At 41.9% G+C, this 22,843-nt stretch overlaps 1 protein-coding gene across 1 annotated transcript in view; it reads right to left on the minus strand.

The window, feature by feature from the left end:
- Positions 1 to 1,464: 1,464 nt before the first annotated feature.
- LOC140200756 (ras-related protein Rab-38-like) overlaps positions 1,465 to 22,843 on the minus strand; it is a 62,497-nt gene continuing 41,118 nt past the window's right edge. Inside the window, exon 3 of the mRNA XM_072264354.1 lies at positions 1,465 to 3,746. Coding sequence (XP_072120455.1) covers positions 3,591 to 3,746 — 156 coding nt within the window. The 3' untranslated portion in view covers positions 1,465 to 3,590. The remainder of the gene's footprint in view (positions 3,747 to 22,843) is intronic.

The following is a 22,843-nucleotide window of genomic DNA, read 5'->3' on the forward strand; positions in this document are numbered from 1 at the left end:
GAATCACGGAATCTGATGGCATGTAGAAGAATGTACCGGCCCCCATCTCACTACTATTTTATCTACAGCTCAGATTCTAGACTTCATGTTTAAGTGTATAGAACATCCAAGTACAGTAGTAGATAGTGGTGAATTTTGTTTCAGTGGCAGAGAACAGCGCACTAAGAAAAATAGCACTGTGCAACCAGGAATCATGTTATCAGAAATGTAAACACTTATATTGGTTGTCTTAGCAAAAGCAGCATGAGAAATGCAATGCAACAATACAGGCAACCCAGCAAGTTTCAGGAGGCGGTGAGTTTTAATAATATCACTTGTTGAGTGGCTTGTTATGTCAGAAGAGGCTATAGTACAATGAGTAGTGAGCACGAGGGGATAACTTTGTGCCTCTTGCCTTTCAAAGGGAAGGTGCACTTACACTGAAGGGAAGTGGTGGAAAGCATTGCTGAGCTGATTGAAACTGGTTGATCCGTGGACGATATGGAAGAATATGGGCTGTACCGGCTACCCCATCACTGGAGGCCTTGATGCAGCAGATAAGGAGGAAAATCTACTATTTCCACAGGGTTCACCAGGCCTCTTCAGCACACGTTCAGAAGACACCGGCAGGAGATACCATTAGTGATCAGGGATAGAGGTGTGCAGCTACTAGAGGCGACGAAAGAGCTGACCTGTTATTAAATCTAGTATAGCTCTTTCCAGGTTTTCCAATGCAAAGGTCCAATAAAAAGTTATTACCCTAATATGTTCTTCTTTTAGAGAGCTATCACCACCACTTCACATGGAAGCATAAGAGTTACAATTAGATTTTCTTTTAGAGAGAAAATTATTCTTTATTATTAAGTTCAACGGTGCAGCAGGCCTTTAATGTAAAAAAAAAGCATCCTGAATTGAATCAAAGGAAGAATAAGCATAAAAAGCTCATCAAAACTGTAGCAATAGAGGGAAAGGTAGAGGTTACAGAGATGTACATGATGGAACAAAAGGAAAACAGTGGCTGAGATGTCACAACAACAGAAAGTCTGCAGCTGCTGAAATCCAAGCAACACACACAAAATTTTGGAGGAACTTAGCAGGAACTATGGAAAAGAGTACAGTCAATGTTTCAAGTCCTGCTGAAGGGTTTCAGCCAGAAATGTTGACTGTACTCCTTTCCATAGATGCTGCCTGGCCTCCTGCATTTTGTGTGTCTTGGTTGAGATGTCAATTGTTTATGGAATGTCATTTCATTGAAGAAGTTGTCAGACAGGGGTTCCCAACCTCCTTCATGCTGTGGACCAATATCATGAAGCAGGGGGTCAGAGACCCCGGGATGGGAACCCTTGTAGATAACCAGGAGTGACAGAATGGATAAATTTAAATACAAAGATAAAAATGTAAATTTTAGTTGCTGGAAACTGAGAAGCACAGCAAGTTGGAGAAATATAATCAGCAGAATACAACATACTTCCTCATTTGGACAAAGAGTTTGCATACTTTATTACCTCATTACAGAAAGTCATCACGGACAATGTATTACTTTTGAAGTATAGTAATACTATGTAAGCAAATGTGGCAGCAAATTTTGAGATTAAAATACTTCAAATAGTACCATGTAACTGTTAATGTTCACCTCAAAGTTGATACCTTTGCCAGTGCAGCATTGTTCCTAACTCCATTATATTTTCTAGTCATGGAATGGGGTTTCACAAATTCATTCCATCCTGTGAGACTCAGCATAAGAACATTATAACTGAATCACCGTAGTACTTAAACAGCTGAACCATACTCCAGTTTAAGAAATCAAAACATCTTTGTTCAGCAGTTATTAATAAATGTGTAGATTGGAGATGGTTAAGGCTGATTAGACACCCAATAGGAGATCTGTGCATGGAAGCAGAGGCATTAGCAGAGATGTTAAACACTTGTCTTTATCAATTAAGCTGTTGCTAAAATCCTAGCAAAACATGTAGCAGCTGAGATATTTAACATAGTCTTAGACATGAAGTAGTCCAAGAGGACCAGGTGCTTAGAAATGTTATACCTTTTCTCACAAGAGGATTGAAAATTTAACCTTGTTGAAGAAGCTAATAGAAACAGTAGTCAGGAACAAAACTGAAAGACATTTGGGCAGGTATGGGTGAACAAAGGAAAGTCAGCACAGATCTGTTAAATGTAAATCGGTCTGGATTTTCTAATATGGTAAGAGAGAAGGGTTTTGACAGCAATGTAGTTGGTATTTTGTACATGGACTTTCAGAAGACATTTGCTCGCTATCACATAAAAGCTTATCAGCAAAATTGAAATCTTAGGAATAAAACAAAAGGAGAAGCAGTTTGGATACAAAACTGTCTAAGTGACCAGGAACAATGTCATGGTGAGCAGTTGAATTCTGTCTGGATGTTGATATGGTGCACCAGGACCACTGTTTCCTTCATATATATTGAACTAGAGTGCAGTATACAGTGCATCATTTCAAAATGTGCAACTGTCACTTGAAGTTGCACTAAACAGTGAAGACAAGAGTGATCGACCTCAGGAGAATACATACAGGTTGTTGAAATGGGAGGATACATGCAAGATGTTTAATACAGAGAAATCCAAAATGGTAAAAGAACAATAAAGGATTTTAGTTTCATGGATGGATTGGAGGATTTCAGATTGCTCTTTTCAAAGAAGAGAAAGCAGAGAGGTGATTTGATCAAAGTGTTCTGAAATAAAGAAGTAGGAATTGCTTTGCTGTTAAACTAGGCTTCACGGTAAGAGTTGGCATTTGGGTCTGACCAAATTGTGCTTCCAGAGTACCAGCTAAAACCCAACTGGTCTCCTTTAATGAAGCTATGATTCAATACAGATTCGCACAGCTCTGACCCATGTCATGTGCTGAATTAAATAATCTCAGTCAAGGGAAGGGAAAAGGTGTTGTAGTTACTTAGAAATGGGGAGAAAAATCACACAAATAGGGAGAAAAATTAGCTTGAATAAATGGAAATTTTAAAGCTAAATTTGACGAAAATAAATTTCAGGAGTGCAGAACAGAGCCGTTTACTAGAAAATTCATTTAGCAGAAGAAATAGAAGATGAATTTTTATTTTGTAAAGTGATGGAAAAGCATGTGACCATATTATGTAAAATGGCAGCATTCCTTTCTGCTGATAATGAAAATGATGCCTGGCGGGTGAGATTCAGTTTTGGTAGGGCACAGATGCACTGTACTAGATCAGCCTCTTGATAAACATCCTGCCCAATTTTCTCCACCACTGAAACAGCCCAATTAGTCTCAATAAAGTTGAATTTTAATCTCGTTTCTTTGATTCCCAAGCATGGAAGCTGTATTATCTTTAAAGTCAGTCCAATACAGTGAAAACTATTTTTAATAACACAAACTTTCCTTTAACTTCTTACTCCTAAGAAAACATCCCCAGGCTGTTTCACATGTTACACATCCGACAGAAATGGAAACAATTACTACTGAACTGTGTTTACTTTTATTTCCAACCCCCATCATCTTCCAGACTCTAGCTAAAAAAAATGTCAATGTTGCAACTTGGTAAGAAATCCGTGACAGAACTGTAGTTAGAATGAAATCTTGATTTGTAAGCCTTGAAAATCTAAGCCTTGAAGCAAGATGAGCAGTTGCCATTGCTTCTGAAGGATCTGAGTGTAGGAGTGACCACGTCAGATTCAGCAGATCGTGCAAGATCATTCTCACTGGCAATGATGTGTTTCACCAAACACTGAGCTGCTTCCTCAATGTTGACATTTTCCTGCAAATGATAAAAAAAAGTTAAAAATCCATATGATCACATCATAAAAATATATAATTGCATCTATGAAATAAATACTATTTAAGTATAGCTTTTAATAAAGGTAAAGTGGATGGGGCAGGTTTATTGTTGTGATGTAACCAATGAACATAATGACCAACTGCAGAAATACTTACAGAAAATATTTAAGAGACTGATACCATAACAGTGCAGTGCAAAAATATAAAGCACTGTGAAGCCTCTCCAGACATGGTCACTAAGTCCTCCACACTCAAGTTATCTCTTAGCTCCTCTTGAATTTGCTAGCTTATAATGAAATTCATAGAATATTGGGCATTGACCAGCAACCAATCTGGCTATCAGAGGTTTCAGGAGGCGATTTCACTCAGGTCCACTTCCCGAGTAGAAAAAGGTAGCAGCGAATCGCGGCAGTGCAGTTCAGCTCTGACCACTGAACAATCCATGTTTGGGATTGATTAGCAAGAGCAAATTAAAGGAAGGCAGGAGCAAATGTAGCAGCAATCATCGCAGTGGCCGTCGTCTGAGTGGACAGAATCAGAGTGGTGATCCTGGGGCTTTAGCTCTTCAAGCCTTTGGTCAGAAAGCGAAGAAAAGGAAAGCACTAGGTTATTTTTTTTTCCTTCCCTTCTTCATCTGCTTTGTTAGGACAGTAGATATGCAGGCGGAATAGCTGAATGCTCCTCTTGCAGGGTGTGAGAAGACAGGGAGACCTCCAGTGTCCCTGATGACTACAATTGCAAGAAGTGCATCCAGCTGCAGCTTCTAACAATCCATGTTAAGGAGCTGGAGCTGGAACTGGATCAACTCCAGATCATTCAGGAGGCTGAGGGGGTGATAGATAGGACATATAGAGAGGTAGTTACACAAAAGATGAAGGACACAGGAAACTGTGTGCAGTCAGGAAGGGAGAAAGGGTTAAGTACAGAGTACTCCTGTGGCCATCCCTCTCAGGAAAGGTATATCACTCTGGATACTGTTGGGTGTTGACCTGGCAGAGGAAAGTCACAGTAGTCGGGACTCTGGCACTGAGTTTGGCTCTGTGACTCAGAAGGGAATGAAGGGGAGAAGATGAACGCTGTGGTGATAGGGGATTTGTTAGTTAGAGGAACAGACAAAAGATTCTGAAGTGAGAACAAGATTCCCAGATGGTATGTTGCTTCCGGATGCCAGGGGTTGAAACATCTCGGATCGAGTCCTCAGCATTCTGAAGTGGAAGGTGAACAGCCAGAGGTCGTGGTCCACGTAGGTACCAATGACATGGGTAGACGAGTGACGAGTTTCTGCACAGGAAGTTCGGTGCTAAATTAAAAGGCAGGACCTCCAGGGTTCTGATCTCAAGACTGTTATTCATGCCATGTGCTAGTAGGGCCAGAACTCGGGAGATTACATCATTTAATACGTGGCCAAGGAGCTGGTGTAGGAGTGAGGGCATAAGATTATTGGATCATTGGGCTCTCTTCCAGGGAAGGTAGGACCTGTACAGAAGGGACAGTTTGCACCTGAACTGGAGAGGGACTAATATGCTAGCGGGAAGGTTTGTTAATGCTGCATGGTGGGATTTAAACTAAAGTTGTGGGGGATGTGAACCAGAGGTCCAGGACAGTTAGTGGAGAGATTGCGAGGCAGATGTTGGTAAGACCTCAGACAAAGTCAGAGATCAAGAGATTGAGCGTAGGGTGACTAGTGCCCTCAGCCATGCATATTTCAATGTGAGAAGCATCATAGGAAAGGCAGATGAGCTCAGGGCACGGATCAACACCTGGAATTATGACATTGTAGCTAGTACTGAGACTTGGTTGCAGGATGGGCAGGACTGGCAGCTCAATATTCTGGGGTTCCATTGTTTTAGATGTGACAGAGCAGCCTAGAGGAGAAGTGGTGTTACTAGTCAGGGAAAATGTCATGGCAGTGCTCCATCAGGACAGACTGGGGAACTCGACTAATGAGGTGTTATGGGTGGAAATGAGAAATAAGAAAGGTTAGTGGGGCTATATTAAAGACCACCCAATATTCCTAGGAATTTAGAGGAACAAATTTGCAAAGCGTTTGCAGACTGTTGCCAGATGCACAAGTTTGTCGTAGTAGGTCATTTTAACTTTCTACATATTGACTGGGAATCCCATACTTTAAAAGGGCTAGATGGGATAGAGATTGTTAAATGTGTTCAGGAATGTTTCCTTCATCATTGTGTAGAAGTCCCAACGAGAGAGCTTGTGATAGGGGATCTGCTGTTAGGGAATGAGACAGGGCGGGTGACAGCAGTTTGTGTAGGGGAACACTTTGCTTCCAGTGACCACAATGCCATTAGTTTCAATGTAAATATGCAAAGAAATCAATCTGGTCTGTGGGTTGAGATTCTAAATTGGAGAAAGGCCAATTTTGATGGTATCAGCAATGATCGGGCAAGTGAGGATTGGGACAGGCTGTTTTCTGGCAAAGGTGTACTTGGAAAATGTGAGGCCTTCAAAAATGAAATCTGGGGGTACAAAGCCTGTATGTGCCTGTCAGATTAAAAGGTAAAGATAAAAAGTGTAGGGAACCTTGGTTTTCAAGAGATACTGAGAGAAAAAAGGAAATGCATAGCAGATATGGGCAAGTAAGAACAAATGAGATGCTTATGGAGTACAAGAAATACAAGGGAACTTAAATCAGGAGGACTAAAAGAGGGCATGAAGTTGTTCTAGCAGACAAGATGAAGGAGAATCCTAAGGGATTCTACAGATATGTTCAGAGCAAAAGAATTACAAAGGACAAAATTGGGCCTCTGGAAGACCAGAATGAAACCCATGTGTGGAGCCAAAACAGATAGGGGAATGGAGGTCTTAAATACATTCTTTGCATCTGTATTTACATGGGAGACAGATAAAGAGTCAATAGAAGTCAGGCAAAGTGGCATCAATTTCATGGAACTTTACAAGTTACAGAGAAGGAGGTGTTCACTACCCTAAGGCAAATCATGGTGGATAGATCCCAAGGGCTTGACAAAGTGTACCCTAGGACCCTTCAGGAAGCAAGTGCAGAAATTGCTGCGGTCCTGGCAGAAATATTTAAATCATCCTTAGTAACACGAGAGGGAACAGAGGACTGGAGGTTAGCCAATTTTGTTCCACTGTTTAAAAAAGGTTCTAAACATAAAACAGGAAATTATAGGCCAGTGAGTCTGACATCAGTTGTGGGAAAGTTATTGGAAGGTATCCTAAGGGACCAGATGTACTGTACAAGTATTTGGATAGACATGGACTGATTAAGGATAGTCAGCATGGCTTCATGCATGGTAGGTCATGTCTAACCAATCTTATACAGATTTTCAACAAGTTACCAGGAAAGTCAATGAAGGAAAGGGAGTAGGAGTGTATGTTGTCTTCATGGACTTTTGAAAAGCATCTGACAAGGTCCCACATGGGGGACTAGTCAAGAATGTTCAGTCACTCAGCAGTCGAGATGAGGTAGTAAACTGGATTAGACACTGGCTTTGTGGAAGAAGCCAGAGAGTGGTAGTGGATGGCTGCCTCTCTGACTGGAGGCCTGTGACTAGTGGAGTGCTACAGGATTTGGTGTTGGGTTTATTGTTGTTTGTCATCTATATTAACAATCTGGATGATAATGTGGTTAACTGGATCAGCAAATTTGCAGATGACGCCAAGATTGGGGGTGTAGTGGACAGTGAGGAAGGCTATCATAGCTTGCAGAGGGATCTGCATCAACTGGAAAAATGGGCGGAAAAATGGGAGATGGAATTTAATGCAGATAAGTGTGAGGTTTTGCACATTAGTAGGACCATCCAGGGTAGGTCTTACACAGGAAATGGTAAGGCACTGTAGAATGCACTAGAACAAAGGGATCTAAGATCACAGGTACATAATTCATTGAAAGTGGCATCACAGGCAGATAGGGTCGCAAAAAAGATTTTGGCACATTGGCCTACATAAATCAATGTATTGTGCACAGAAGATGGGCTGTCATGTTCCTTCCTAGCGTGCAGCACCAGACAGTCAGCCATTCTTGTTTGGCGCATATGGTCAGGATTGGTCTCCTTTTCAGATTAACCAGGTCATGATATGAATGTTCCTGACTCAACCCTTGTTTTTTACGAGGCCGAGTGGCTAGCTCGACGCTCAACTCGGCACGGATGGAAAGCATGCTTGGGTGGTGGCCCGACTTGGATTCGAACTCGGGAGACTTTGCTCCGAAGTCCGGCGCTGATGCCACTGCGCCACCAGCCTGCCAGGCTGTTATGTTGAATTTGTATAAGATGTTTATGAGGCCTAATTTGGAGTCTTGTGTGCAGTTTTGATCACCTACCTACAGGAAAGGTGTAAACAAGAAAAGCAAAGAAAATTTACAGGAATGTTGCCAGGTCTGGAGGACCCAAGTTAAAAGTAAATATTGAATAGGTTAGGACTGTATTCTTTAGAACAAAGAAGATTGAGAGAAGATTTGATAGACTTATACAACATTATGAGGGATGTAGATAGGGTATATGCAAGCAGGCTTTTTCCACTGAAGTTGGGTGTGACTACAGCTAGAGGTCATGGGTTAAGGATAAAACTGAGATGTTTAAGGGAAACATGAGGGGAAACTTCTTCACTCAGTGGGTCGTGAGAGTGTGGAATGAGCTGCCAGCACAAGTGGTGCCTCTGAGCTTGATTTCAACACTTAAGAGGTTTGGATAGTTACATAGACAGTACAGCTATAGAGGCTATGGTCCCAATGTAGATCGAATGCAGTATGCAGTTTAAATAGTTGGCATGGACTAGACGGGCCGAAGGGCTTGTTTCTTTCTATACTGTACTCCTCTATGACTCTATAATAAAGAGCTGCAAGCTGGCCTTAAAATGATGGAAAAATTACTGGAATGGTTCCAGAAATGAGGGGTTTCTGTGGCATTGAAAGGCTGTCGAAGCTGATAATGATAATAGAATGATGGGATATTTAATCATTGTGTTCAAGATCCCAAAGTGTTGGTACAACAAAAAAATAGCACCAGAGTGACACTGAGTTAAGATGGCTTGGAAAGGAACCATAAAAAATGGATCAAGAGTAGGCCTTTTGGCCAAGTAAGACTGTTCAGACATTCAGTCTGGTTGATCATTTGCAGTGCCTATAAAAAGTATTTACTCCCCCTTGGAAGTTTTCATGTTTTATTGTTTTATAACATTGAATCACAGTGGATTTAATTTGGCTTTTTTGAAACTGATCAACAGAAAAGACTCTTCATGCCAAAGTGAAAACAAATTTCTACAAATTAGTCTAAATGTATTACAATTATTAAACACAAAATAATTTATTGCATAATTACTTATCCCCTTCAAGTTAGCATTTAGTAGATGCATCTTTGGCAGCAATTCCAGCCTTGTGTCTGTGCGGATAAGTCTTTATCAGCTTTGCAATTTTTTCCCATTCTTCTTTACAAGACTACTCAAGCTCTGTCAGATTGCTTGGGGATTGTGAGTAAACAGCCCTTTTCAAGTACAGCCTCAAATTCTCAATTAGATTGAGCTCTGAACCCCGACTTGGCAACTTCAGGACATTAACTTTGTTGTTTTTAAAGCCATTTCTGTGCACCTTTGACATTATGCTTGGGGTCACTGTCTTGCTGGTAAACAAATCTTCTCTAAAGTTGCAGTCCTCTTGCTGACTGCATCAGGTTTTCCTCCAGGATTTCCCTGTATTTTACCATCTACCTTCACAAGCCTTCCAGGGCTTGCTGCATGCTTCATGGTAGGGATGGGTTGATTTTGATGATGTGCGGTGTCTGGCTTACACCATAGTGTTTAGCCAAAAACCTCAATTTTTGTTTCATCAGACCATAGAACCTTCTTCCAACTGACTTCAGTCTCCCACATGCCTTCTGGCAAACTTTAGATGAGATTTCATGTGAGCTATTTCCAACGGTGGCTTCCTCTTTGCCACTCTCACAAAAAGCTGCGGCTGGTGAAGTACCCGGACTAGAGTTGTTGCATGCATAGTCTCTCCCATCTCAGCCTCTGAAGGTTGTAACTCCTCCAGAGTTGTCACAGGTCTCTTGGTGGCCTCCCTCACTAGTCCCCTTCTTGCATGGTCACTCAGTTTCTGAGGATGGTCTGATTTAGGCAGGTTTACAGCTGTGCCATATTCTTTCCATTTCTTGATGATTGACTTAGCTGTACTCCAAGTGATATTCAGTGACCTGGAAATTTTCTTGTATCAGTCTCCTGACTTGTGCTTTTCAATAACCTTTTCATGAAGTAGCTTAGTGTTTTTTTGTCTTCATAGTGTAGTTTTTGCTAGGATACTGACTCACCAGCAGTGGGACCATCCAGATACAGGTGTATTTTTACTATGATCAATTATAACACCTTGACTGCACACAGATGATCTCCATTTAACTAATTATACGATTCCGAAAGCCAACCGGCTGCATCAGTGATGATTTGCTGCGTCATATTAAAGGGGGGGGGACAATCAATTAATTTCTGTTTTATATCTATAATTTATTTAGATCACTTTGTAGAGATCTGTTTTCACTTTGACATGAAAGAGTCTTTTTCTGTTCATCAGTGTCAAAAAAGCCTAATTAAATCTACTGTGATTCAATGTTGTAAAACAAAAAAAACATGAAAACTTCTGGCAGGGGTGGGTGGGGGGGGAGGAATACTTTTTATAGGCACTGTATGACAGCAGTACATATTAGCCTTAACCCTATAGGTTTTTAAACATTAGACCCCATCAGTTTGTTCGTAAATATACCATGAGCCAGAGAAGACACCCATCACAATTTTCTGTAAGGAATTCCAAAGTTTCACCAGCTGTTGCATGCAGACATTCTCTGACTTGAATGAACAACCCTTATTTTAAGACTGTGGCCCAGTCAAAAGGACCATCAACAAAAACTTCCTTTATGAATATCTGAACCTTGATAGAGTGTTATTTTAAACGATGAGAGGCAGAGATAATATAGACAATCAGAATCTTTTCCCCAGGATGGAAATGTCAAACACGTAAAGACATGCTTTTAAAATTAAAGGGCAAAAGTTTAAAAATTTTGTGGTGGGCGCATAGAATAAGTTACCAGGGGTAGCAGTGGAAGCAGGCAGTTTGATGGAGTTCAGAATCAGGTGTACATAGAAAACCATAGAAACCACAGCACAGAAACAGGCCTTTTGGCCCTTCTTGGCTGTGCCGAACCATTTTCTGCCTAGCCCACTGACCTGCACACAGACCATATCCCTCCATATACCTCCCATCCATGCATCTGTCCAATTTATTCTTAAATGTTAAAAAAGAACCCGCATTTGCCACCTCGTCTGGCAGCACATTCCATACTCCCACCACTCTCTGTGTGAAGAAGCCCCCACTAATGTTCCCTTTAAACTTTTCCCCCTTCACCCTTAACCCATGTCCTCTGGTTTTTTTCTCCCCTTGCCTCAGTGGAAAAAGCCTGCTTGCATTCACTCTATCTATACCCATCATAATTTTATATACCTCTATCAAATCTCCCCTCATTCTTCTACACTCCAGGGAATAAAGTCCTAACCTATTCAACCTTTCTCTGTAACTGAGTTTCTCAAGTCCCGTCAACAGCCTTGTAAACCTTCTCTGCACTCTTTCAACCTTATTTATATCCTTCTTGTAATTTGGTGACCAAAACTGAACACAATACTCCAGATTCGGCCTCACCAATGCCTTATACAACCTCATCATAACATTCCAGCTCTTATACTCAATACTTCGATTAATAAAGGCCAATGTACCAAAAGCTCTCTTTACGACCCTATCTACCTGTGACGTCACTTTTAGGGAATTTTGCATCTGTATTCCCAGATCCCTCTGTTCCACTGCACTCCTCAGTGCCTTACCATTAACCCTGTATGTTCTACCTTGGTTTGTCCTTCCAACATGCAATACCTCACACTTGTCTGCATTAAACTCCATCTGCCATTTTTCAGCCCATTTTTCCAGCTGGTCCAAGTCCCTCTGCAGGCTCTGAAAACCTTCCTCACTGTCTACTACACCTCCAATCTTTGTATCATCAGCAAATTTGCTGATCCAATTTACCACATTATCATCCAAATCATTGATATAGGTGACAAATAACAATGGACCCAGCACTGATCCCTGTGGCACACCACTTGTCACAGGCCTCCACTCGGAGAAGCAATTCTCTACTACCACTCTTTGGCTTCTTCCATTGAGCCAATGTCTGATCCAATTTACCACCTCTCCATGTATACCTAGTGACTGAATTTTCCTAACTAACCTCCCATGCGGGACCTTGTCAAAGGCCTTACTGAAGTCCACGTAGACAATATCCACTGCCTTCCCTTCATCCACTTTCCTGGTAACCTCCTCGAAAAACTCCAATAGATTGGTCAAACATGACCTGCCACGCACAAAGCCATGTTGACTCTCCCTAATAAGTCCCTGTCTATCCAAATGCTTGTAGATTCTGTCTCTTAGTACTCCCTCCAATAACTTACCTACTACTGACGTTAAACTTACTGGCTTATAATTTCCTGGATTACTTTTCGATCTTTTTTTAAACAACGGAACAACATGAGCCACTCTCCAATCCTACGGCACCTCAGCTGTAGACAGCGACATTTTACATATTTCTGCCAGGGCCCCTGCAATTTCAACACCAGTCTCCTTCAAGGTCCGAGGGAACACCCTGTCAGGTCCCGGGGATTTATCCACTTTAATTTTCCTCAAGACAGCAAGGACCTCCTCCTTTTCAATCTGTACAGTTTCCATGATCTCACTACTTGTTTCCCCTAATTCCATAGACTTTGTGCCAGTTTCCTTAGTAAATACAGACGCAAAAAACCTATTTAAGATCTCCTCCATTTCCTTTGGTTCCGCACATAGGCGACCACTCTGATCTTCAAGAGGACCAATTTTAACCCTTACAATCCTTTTGCTCTTAGTATACCTGTAAAAGCTCTTTGGATTATCCTTCACTTTGACTGTCAATGCAACCTCATGTCTTCTTTTAGCACTCTTGATTTCTTTCTTAAGTATTTTCTTGCACTTCTTATACTCCTCCAGCACCTTATTTACTCCCTGCTTCCTATACATGTCATACAACTCCCTCTTCTTCTTTATCAGAGTTGCAATATCCCTTGAGAACCAAGGTTCCTTATTCCTATTCATTTTGCCTTTAACCCTGACAGGAACATACAAATTCTGCACTCTCAAAATTTCTCCTTTGAAGGCTTCCCACCTACCGATCACATCCTTGCCAGAGAACAACCTGTCCCAATCCACGCTTTTTAGATCCTTTCTCATTTCTTCAAATTTGGCCTTCTTCCAGTTAAGAACCTCAACCCTAGGACCAGATCTATCCTTGTCCATGATCAAGTTGAAACTAATGGTGTTATGATCACTGGAACCAAAGTGCTCCCCTACACAGACTTCCGTCACTTGCCCTAACTCGTTTCCTAACAGGAGATCTAATATTGCATCCCCTCTAGTTGGTCCCTCTATATATTGATTTAGAAAACTTTCCTGAACACATTTTACAAACTCTAAACCATCTAGACCCCTAACAGTATGGGAGTCCCAATCAATATATGGAAAATTAAAATCCCCTACCACCACAACTTTATGTTTCCTGCAGTTGCTTGCTATTTCCCTGCAGATTTGCTGTTCCAATTCTCGTTGACTATCGGGTGGTCTGTAATACAATCCCACTAATGTAGCCATACCTTTCCGTTTCTCAGCTCCACCCATAAAGACTCAGTAGACAAGCCCTCTAATCTGTCCTGCCTGAGCACTGCTGTAATATTTTCCCTAACAAGCAATGCTACTCCCCCACCTTTCATTCCTTTGCCTCAATCACATCTGAAACATCGGAACCCTGGAATATTAAGCTGCCAGTCCTGCCCCTCCTGTAGCCAAGTTTCACTAATTGCTATAACGTCATAATTCCACGTGTCAATCCACGCCCTCAACTCATCCGCCTTCCCCGCAATACTCCTAGCATTGAAATATATACACCTCAGAAGATTTTTACCACCACTCACAACCTTTCTATTAGCGGATTTGCTTAAACTTTCAACATCGTTTATTTTCACCCCCAGCCACACTGTCAGCTCTGGCACTCTGGTTCCCATCCCCCTGCAAATCTAATTTAAAGCCTCCCCAATAGCACTAACAAACCTCCCAGAAAGGATATTGGTCCCCCTGTAGTTCAAGTGTAACCCGTCTCTCTTGTACAGGTCCCACCTGCCCCAGAAGAGGTCCCAATGATCCTGAAATCTGAAACCCTGCCCCCTACACCAGTTCCTCAGCCACTTGTTCATCCTCCACAGCATCCTATTCCTACCCTCACTGGCACGTAGCACAGGTAGCAATCCTGAGATTACCACCCTCGAGGTCCTGCTTTTCAACTTTCTACCAAGCTCTCTCTACTCACTCTCTAGGACCTCCTCACTCTTCCTTGCTATGTCATTGGTACCGATGTGCACCACGACATCTGGCTGATCACCCTCCCACTTCAGAATGTTATGCAAGCGATCAGAGACATCCTTGACCCTGGCACCCGGGAGGCAACAAACCATCCTGGATTCTCTGTCACGACCACAGAACCTCCTATCTACGCCTCTAACTATCGAGTCCCCTATCACTACCGCTCTCCACTTTTTCCCCCCTCTCTTCTGCACTGCAGAGCCAGACTCAGTGCCAGAGATCCGGCTACTGCAGCTTGTCCCAGGTAAGTCATCCCCCCCAACAGTATCCAATGTGGTATACTTGTTGTTGAGGGGAATGGCCACAGGGGAACCCTGCTCTGCCTGCCCTTTCCTCTTCCCTCGCCTAACAGTGACCCAATTTCCTGTCCTCTGCTCCTTTGGCGTAACTACCTCCCTGTAGCTACTACCTATAATCTCCTCATTCTCCCGAATGATTTGCAGGTCATCCAGTTCCTGCTCCAGTTCCCTAATGCAGTTCGTTAGGAGTTGCAGCTGGATGCATTTCTTGTAGGTGTCGTTGTCAGGGACACCGGAGGGCTCCGTGACTTCCCACATCCTGCAAGAGGACCATTCCAACATCCTGCCTGGCATTCTCTCTTTTCTAATCTATCTGAACAAAAAAAACTTACCAGAACCTACCCTGGCCTCTGCCTGTTCTCGCCGAAGCCTGTTGAGCCAAAGCCGTCCCACTCTGACTCAGTCCACTCCGACGATGGCCGCTACAACGATGGCCGCTGTATATGGTGGTCTGCTTTTAAACCTTGGCGCGCTACGTCACGCGCCTGCGCAGTGCAGACCCTTCTCCCCCAGCAGTGTTAAAAAAAAAATGACTTTTTCTACCCGATTTCTTCCACTCGCTTCTTCAGCTGCTTACTTCGACTGAAACAAGAACCGTTGAAATTTTCTCTTTTTAAACCTTGGCGCGCTATAATGCAATTAACTGTGAACTACAGTAAGTATATATCTTAAATAGTTAAACAATCAGTGCAAAAATATTTTTTTTAAAAAAAAGTAATGAGTAGTATTTATGGGTTTAATGCCCATTCAGAAATCGGATGGCAGAAGTTTCTGAAGTCAGTGACAGCTGTGGTGTACTCATTCAGACTTGAAGATGAATCCCTGAATACAGTCCAGTGCACTGATTCAAAGCATTCCTCTAAATGTTCCTGTGTCTCCTTTATCCCTACCGTCCTGGTGCTCACTGCTGGTGCAGCAGTGTTCAGTCTCAGGGAGTAGAAGTACATCAAGGTGATCAGACTTTCCAAAGTGTGGGCCTCGGATAGCACGGTAACTGCTCTTGATGTAATAGTAACTGTGTAACAGTGGTCCAGTGTGTTGGTTCCTCTGGTACTACAAGTGGTTTGTTGGTAATAATTAAGAGGGCTTTAGATAGACATATAAATATGAAGGGAACAAAGCGATATGAATGATACACAGGAGGACTAAGTACCTTTAGTGTAAATTGCTGTCAAGACTGGCAGAACATTGTGGGCTGAACAGCCTGTAGAGTGCTGCACTGTTCTCTTTTCCAAGTCACCACCTCCAAGACTCTGTCCCAGCATTTTGTTGTCCGAAAATCACTGACAGTTGGATATCCTATGATTCAGCTTCCCGATCACCAGGTGCTGATAACCATGCTCCCAAAAATATATCAGAATCCCAGTTCCCATACTTCCCTGAATACACAGGGGCCCCTGTTCCTGCTCTTCCCATTATATATCAGGGAGTAATTATTTCCACATTCCTGCTAACAGAACAGGCCACCATTTCTTCTGCTACCCCTAACACATGGATACCCTGGTTTCCATGCTCCAAACAAACTTACTGGGACCCTGTTTCCAAAGCCTCCTTAGAAGTCACTGGGTCTGTTTCCCACATTCCCTTGAAACTTTCTGGATTCAATGGAAAAAAGGTGAATTAACAAAGCTTTGGAGCATTGGTTGGATAACTGTTTAATTGAATAACATCCAGAACTCCGGGATATGTGTCACATCAAAGTCCTGAGTAGGCCAAGTGAACAGAGGCATACTACTGATTTGATGTCTGGTAATTGCTCAAATTTTAAATACTGTACATCTTCCCAAGAAATTCACTTCTGTTGCCACATTTGAATAGGCTGCAATCAGAGTGCCCATTTGTCGCTGTACTTCTCACGTTCTTTTGCTACTGAGCCTGTTTCTGCACCTACCATTGAAAAAGCAACATGTTCATTTTAAGCTTCTGCAAAGTGAAAAAAATCTGTCAATATTAAATGTGTGCCAAATCTGAAATGGTTTTCTAATCAATTATTGTCCCTATGTCATTACATCTGGATGAAAATAACTCTAAACTTGTATGTACGTGTGCATATGTATTTTAAAGAAAATGGCTATCCATTATCCAACGAATGCCAGTCTGAACGACGCTGGAGATGGGATGTGGATGGGATGATGAAAGGTAAGGTCACCTAACAAAGCAATAAATCATCTATATCTGATGTGAGAATTAAAGCCAATGGGGCCAAGAGGAAAATAAATAAGATATTTTAAAAACACAAGAGATTCTGCAGATGCTGCAAATCCAGAGCAACACACACAATTGCTGGAGGAACTCAGCAGGTCAGGCAGCGTTAACGGAAATGAATAAACAGACAATGTCTCTGGCCGTGACCCTTCATAAGGACTGGAAGGGAAGGGGAAGATGCCAGGTGAAGGTGAGAGAAGATGACAGGAGGGAAGGGAGGACAAAGTAAAAGTGAAGCCAGATGTGTGGGGGAGGGGGGTGAAGTGAGAAACTAGGAGCTACTAAGTCGAAAAGACAAAGGACTGGAGAAGAAGGAATCTGATAGGAGAGGAGAGTGGATCATGGGAGAAAGAGAAGGAGAAGGACTACCAGTGGGTGGAGATAGGTAAGTGAGAAGGAGACGTAACAGGCCAGAGTGGGGAAATGAAGAACGGGGAAGGGGAAGGGGAAGGGGAAAATACTGTAAGTTGGAGAAATCGATCTTCATGCCATCAGGTTGAGGCTACTTAGATTGAATATGAGATGTTGCTCCTCCAATCTTAGAAAGGCATCATCACGGCAGTAAAGGAGGCCATGCACCAACGTGTCAGTACATTTTGGGGCCCTGAATGGAGGAGAGGGAGGAGGTGAACGGGCTGGTTTAGCACTTTGGCTGCTTGCTTCTTGACAAAAGACCCGACCAGTTCCCCTCCACCACCACCTTCCTCTATCTGGCTGAACTGGTCCTCCCCTTCAATGGTTGCTCTTTCAGCTCTTCCTACTTTCTGCAAACTCAATGAGTAGCCATGGGCACCTTCAAGGGCCCTAGGAATGCCTGCTTTTTTGTTGGCTATGTGGAACAGTCCATGTTCCAAGACTTCCCTACTAACAGTTGCCAACTCCTTCTGTGCTACATTGACAACTGCATTTGTGCTGATTCATGCACCGATGCTGAACTCGTCAATTTCATCAACTTTGCCTCCAACTTTCACCCTGCCCTTAAATTCATTTGGTCCATTCCTGGTATCTCTCTATCCTTTCTCTATCTCTTTGTTTCCATCACTGGAGGCAAATGGTCTACCCATATCTTTTACAAACCTACTGATTCCCATGGCTATCTTGACGATACCTCTTCTCACCCCCATCTCCTATAAAATTGCCATTCCCTTTTCCCCATTTCTTCATCTCCACCATATCTGTTTCCAGGATGCAGCTTTCCTTTCTAGGACATCAAGGGTGCTTTCCTTCTTCAAAGAACAAGGCTTCCCTTCCTCCACCATTATTGCTGCCCTCACCCGCATCTCTTCCATTTCCCAGACATTGGTACTCACCGTATCTTACTGCCGCCTTAACAGGGAGAGAGTTCCTCTTGTCCTTACCTACCACCCCATGAGCCTCTACAGCCAGCAAATCATTCTCTGCAACTTCCACCTTTTTCAACAGGACTCTGTAACCAAACACATCTTTGCTTCCCCCCCACTCTCCACTTTCTGCAGGGGTCTGTGATTCTTTTGTCCATTCATCCCACCCTACTAATCTCCCTCCTACCACTTATTCCTGCAAGTGGCGAAGTGCTACATCTGCCCATTCACCATCTCCTCACCTCCATACAGATCCAACAGTCCTTCCAAGTGAGGCAATGCTTCATCTGCAGATCTGTTAGCGTTGTCTACTTTCCTCCTTTACATTGATGAGACCCAACGTGGATTGGGGACCGTTTTGCTGAGCGTCTCAAAAAGCAGAATTTCCCAGTGGCCAACTACTTCAATTCCTAACCCCATTCCTGTTCCAACATGTTGGTCCATAGCCTCCTCTTCTGTCACTAGGAGGCCACTCTCAAACTGGAGGAGCGACACCTTATATTCTGTCTAGGTAGCCTCCATCCTGATGGCATTAACATTAATTTATCCAACTTAGTTATTTTTTCTCTCTCCCTTCCCTCTTTCCCCTCCTTTCCTTTCTTCCATGATCCACTCTCCTCTCTTATCAGATTCTATCTTCTCCAGCCCTTTGCACTTAACACTTATCACCTCTCAGCTTCTCACTTCATCCCCATCTTCCACCCACCTGGCTTCACCAATCACCTTCTTTCCTCTCCCCTCACCTTTTTCTGGCATCTTCCCCCTTCCTTTTCAGGCCTGGCGAAAGGTTTCAGCTCAAAACATTAACTATTTGTTCATTTCTATAGATGTTGCCTGGCCTACAGAGTTCCTCCAGCATTTTGCACGTGTTGCTCAAGATATTTTAAAAAGTAATTTTAAAAGTCACCAGGTAGGTTAAAATGGAAATTAATTATTAGCATGTGGGAACTTAAAACAATAAAGTCGTTAAGCAAGATTGATGGAGAACATACAGTGCAAAAACTATAACAAGTCTTTAAAAATACAAATAATTTCTATTAATCAAGTATAAAATGCAGTTTATATATTTGGAACACTCAGACAGCAGCTTGTGGATGGAGAAAAGCCAAAGGCATGGAACTGTGCCCCACAAGATCAGCATTTTTTCAAGATGGAGAGTTACAAGAAAGGCATGATACTTAAAAGCATTTTGCATTACTTTACTCTAATGCCAGGGTAATGCTCTTCCAGAAAGTGAAAAAGTAAAGTAAGATCAAAGTAAATTTTTATACCACTAACCTGACATAAGGAATCATTAACACCAACCACTAACTATGCAAGCAGAACAGGATCAAAGCGAATGCCTCCCATCTGTTCAGTTTAATTTCCAAGTTAGCCTGTACCTGCATAGTACTCCAAAACGGCAAAAAGTGTTTAAGATGTATGTTAATGACAGCCAGCTTCCCTCACTACCATCGTTTGACATTGCTTCTAAATTGTCAGATTGATTTAACTACATCCAATACTGGATGAGCAGTGAGGCCCAAAATGATTGTCTTCATTTCCCATCACTAAGGACTATTTGGAACTGATGCACGGTGTTTTCAATTTCTGCTATACTTTCTACAATACACTAGACTATTCAGCCAATCAAATGGATGATGGCTCCTTGCAGAGTAATCCCAACAACTTGATGCCTTCTCTCATTTCCCTGTACCTCTGCAGCTTACTCTCTTTCCTGTGCCCATTAACTCCCCTTTGAATCTTTTGCCACTTGTGTACGGTTAAGGGTTAATTTACAAAAGAAAATCCTACTATTAAATCTTTCAGATGTGGAAAGCACATAGAGCACCCATTGGAAAATCTCACAGCCGTGGAGGGAATATGCAGACTCCATCCATGGTCAGGACTGAACCAGAGACTTTGGGGCTGTGGAACTGTAGTGCTAACCGCTGCATCACTAAGCCACTCAAATTTCAATCTGATTTGAATATCAGACCTTGCATTAGTAACATCACAACAACTATTTCCATCTCCATAACATCAGCCAAATGTCTTGCCTCTGATCATTGCTGCTGAAAGCCTCAATCATGCCTTTAATTTCCAGACAACACATTCCTGGTTAATCTTCTTCATTCCATCCTTCATGAATGTGAAACTATGCTAAGCTTCTCCACCAACTTCCAAGTTCACATTGAGATTAATTAAAGCCTTGATCTTAAACTATCATTCCTGTGGTTAAATGATTCAATCATTCCACTGTCTTGCCCCTTCTAATATTTTCAAGCTGTATCAGACATTGAGATATGTGTACTCTTCTAATTCTGGTCTTTTATTTGACCATGAATATTAGCAGACATGTCATCAGCTGCCAAGATACTTGAGCTCTGAAATTCCTCAGTTAAACCCATGCACCCCCTCTTTTACAGTCTCTAAGACCTCTCACTCTGATATTTTGTTATGTTTTTGTCCTAGCATCTCCATTAATAATTTAATCATGTCAATATGTTGATTGATATCACTCTGCTGATGTGCCACGGATATTCTTGCTTTACTAAAAGTGCTACACTACTGCAAGTCATTTTTGCTGTTACTAGCTTGCCTCAGTATACAATGTTCTTGATTAGTAAAAGAGTCAATTTCCAAGTGTTCCTCATTGACTTCAGCATCACCACATTGTTGGAATCCATTTTCCTTGTTTTTGAAACTGGTAATATTTACAACTAACAGATGTCTTCACTGCAATGTTCCATTCAATCTGACTTCAAACTAACAGAAACTTGATGCAATCTAAACACAGCATCTCCTCTCAAACACAGCAGAATAAATGGCACTAGAATCCTTCACTAACACTGCTGAATGAATGATATGCTATTTTCTCCTAGCACATCTGTCTTCTCAAAGCAGTATTGTGGGATTTTATTTCTAGCCTCTTGAGGTTTCATGCTATCAAGTGAAGTTTGAAGTCTGTAAATTAAAGGTAGAATCATGACTTTTTATCAATGATACCACAAGTTTGCACATTTATTTTCATCCAGTTGATAGTCTGAAATCTACTAGTTCTCTGTAACATCCATCTAACAATATAAATAGGATGAATTCCTAATAAACATTGGAATTGGGGTGCCATTTTAGCCTAGTGGTTAGCACGGCGCTATTACAGCTTGGGGTGTCGGAGTTTGGAGCTCAATCCCGGCATCGTCCATGTGGAGTTTCTGTATGCCCTTCCCATAGAATGCATGGGTTTTCTATGGGTGCTCTGAATTCCTCTTGCAGTCCGAAGATGTACTGGTCGATAGGATAAATGGTCATTGTAAATTGCCCTATGATCAGGTTGGGAGTGTCAGGGGTTGCTGGGTAGCATGGCTCAGAGGGAGAGAAGGGCCCATTCTGCACTGTATCTCCAAATAAAAATAAATAAAGAATGCTGATTAACCAGAAGAGATCCAATTTAACCAAAGTAATAACGCGGATATAACAAAGGTAACCATTCTGGAAGGACAAGAGATAAAAAGAGATGTACTGCCTCAGCCTGCTTACAAGGGATTAAAGGGTTACTTAATGTTTGAACCAGAGGCCACAGCCTCGGAATAGAGAAGCATCCGTTTAGAACAGAGATGAAGAAGGTTTCCTAAACAAGAGGGCGGTGAGTCTGTGGAATTCATTGCCACAGGCAGCTGTAGAGGCCAATTCACTGGATGTATTTAAAGCAGAGATTGATGTATTCTTGATTAGTCAGGGCATCAAAGGAGAGAAGGCAGGAGAATGAGGTTCAGAGGGATAATAAATCAGCCATAATGAATGGTGGAGCAGACTCAATGTGTCAAATTGCCTAATCCTACTTCTGTTCTTATGGTCTTATGGTCCACTTGGATCATAACAGAGACAGCCTAGCTATCTATCAGCAAATACATAATGGAACAAAGTGCATAAATCTGCAGGAAGTGTGCAGATTTGAATCAGTGCAAACTGATTGTGACCTCGGCCTCGCAAGTATCATGATACTTTTATCACATGACTGAGAAATTCTGCATGGGTTTGTCATTTTAATGTAGCTTTAAACTGTAATTAAAATGGCAGAAGCAGGGCAGTGTTGGAATGCTGCACTTGCATTAGAATTCCAGATCTGGCAGCACGCCTGCAGATGACATACACACTTTCTCTTCATCTGCACCCTGAGGTACATCACTGCTGACAGTAAATATAAATGGAGTCATTTCCAACATTGCCCCTCAACAATGTAGTCCACTTGTTCTTATGTTGCTACCAATGCTGACAGCCTACTCTGCAAAGATAGCAAAAGTAACATCATCTATAATATGAACCAATAGTTCTCCAGTCACATTATGTATCGAGGTATATAAAATGCACCATTTAAAATATGAAGCATATAAATGTTTAAAGTAAACTCTTATCCAACAACAGAAAATGTAAATTAAGTAGAATGTTTATAAGATATTATAAGCCATTAAAATAAATGACAAAAATATGAAGAATTATTTTGTGTATTTTTTCATAATCTCTAAAATTGACAGCAGCACCAGGAACTATGGAATTTTAACTCTAACACCATGAGACTTTTGTGCACCTTTCCCTCTCCGCTGATGTGGAGTGAATATAGAATGACGTAGTGTAATATAGAGTGGAATCCCCTTCTAGAACACAAGCCATCTTCAAAATTATGCTGAAGCATTTGATGCTAAAAGGTAGGTTATTATCTATAATTAACTGGAAAAGCTCCTGATGAGTTTGAAATGCAAATTAAATTATTTAGTGCAGCAATCATTTCCAAAGTTCTGCCGAA

This window comes from Mobula birostris, chromosome 7, assembly GCF_030028105.1.
Source record: "Mobula birostris isolate sMobBir1 chromosome 7, sMobBir1.hap1, whole genome shotgun sequence".
NCBI classification, from domain to species: domain Eukaryota; kingdom Metazoa; phylum Chordata; class Chondrichthyes; order Myliobatiformes; family Myliobatidae; genus Mobula; species Mobula birostris.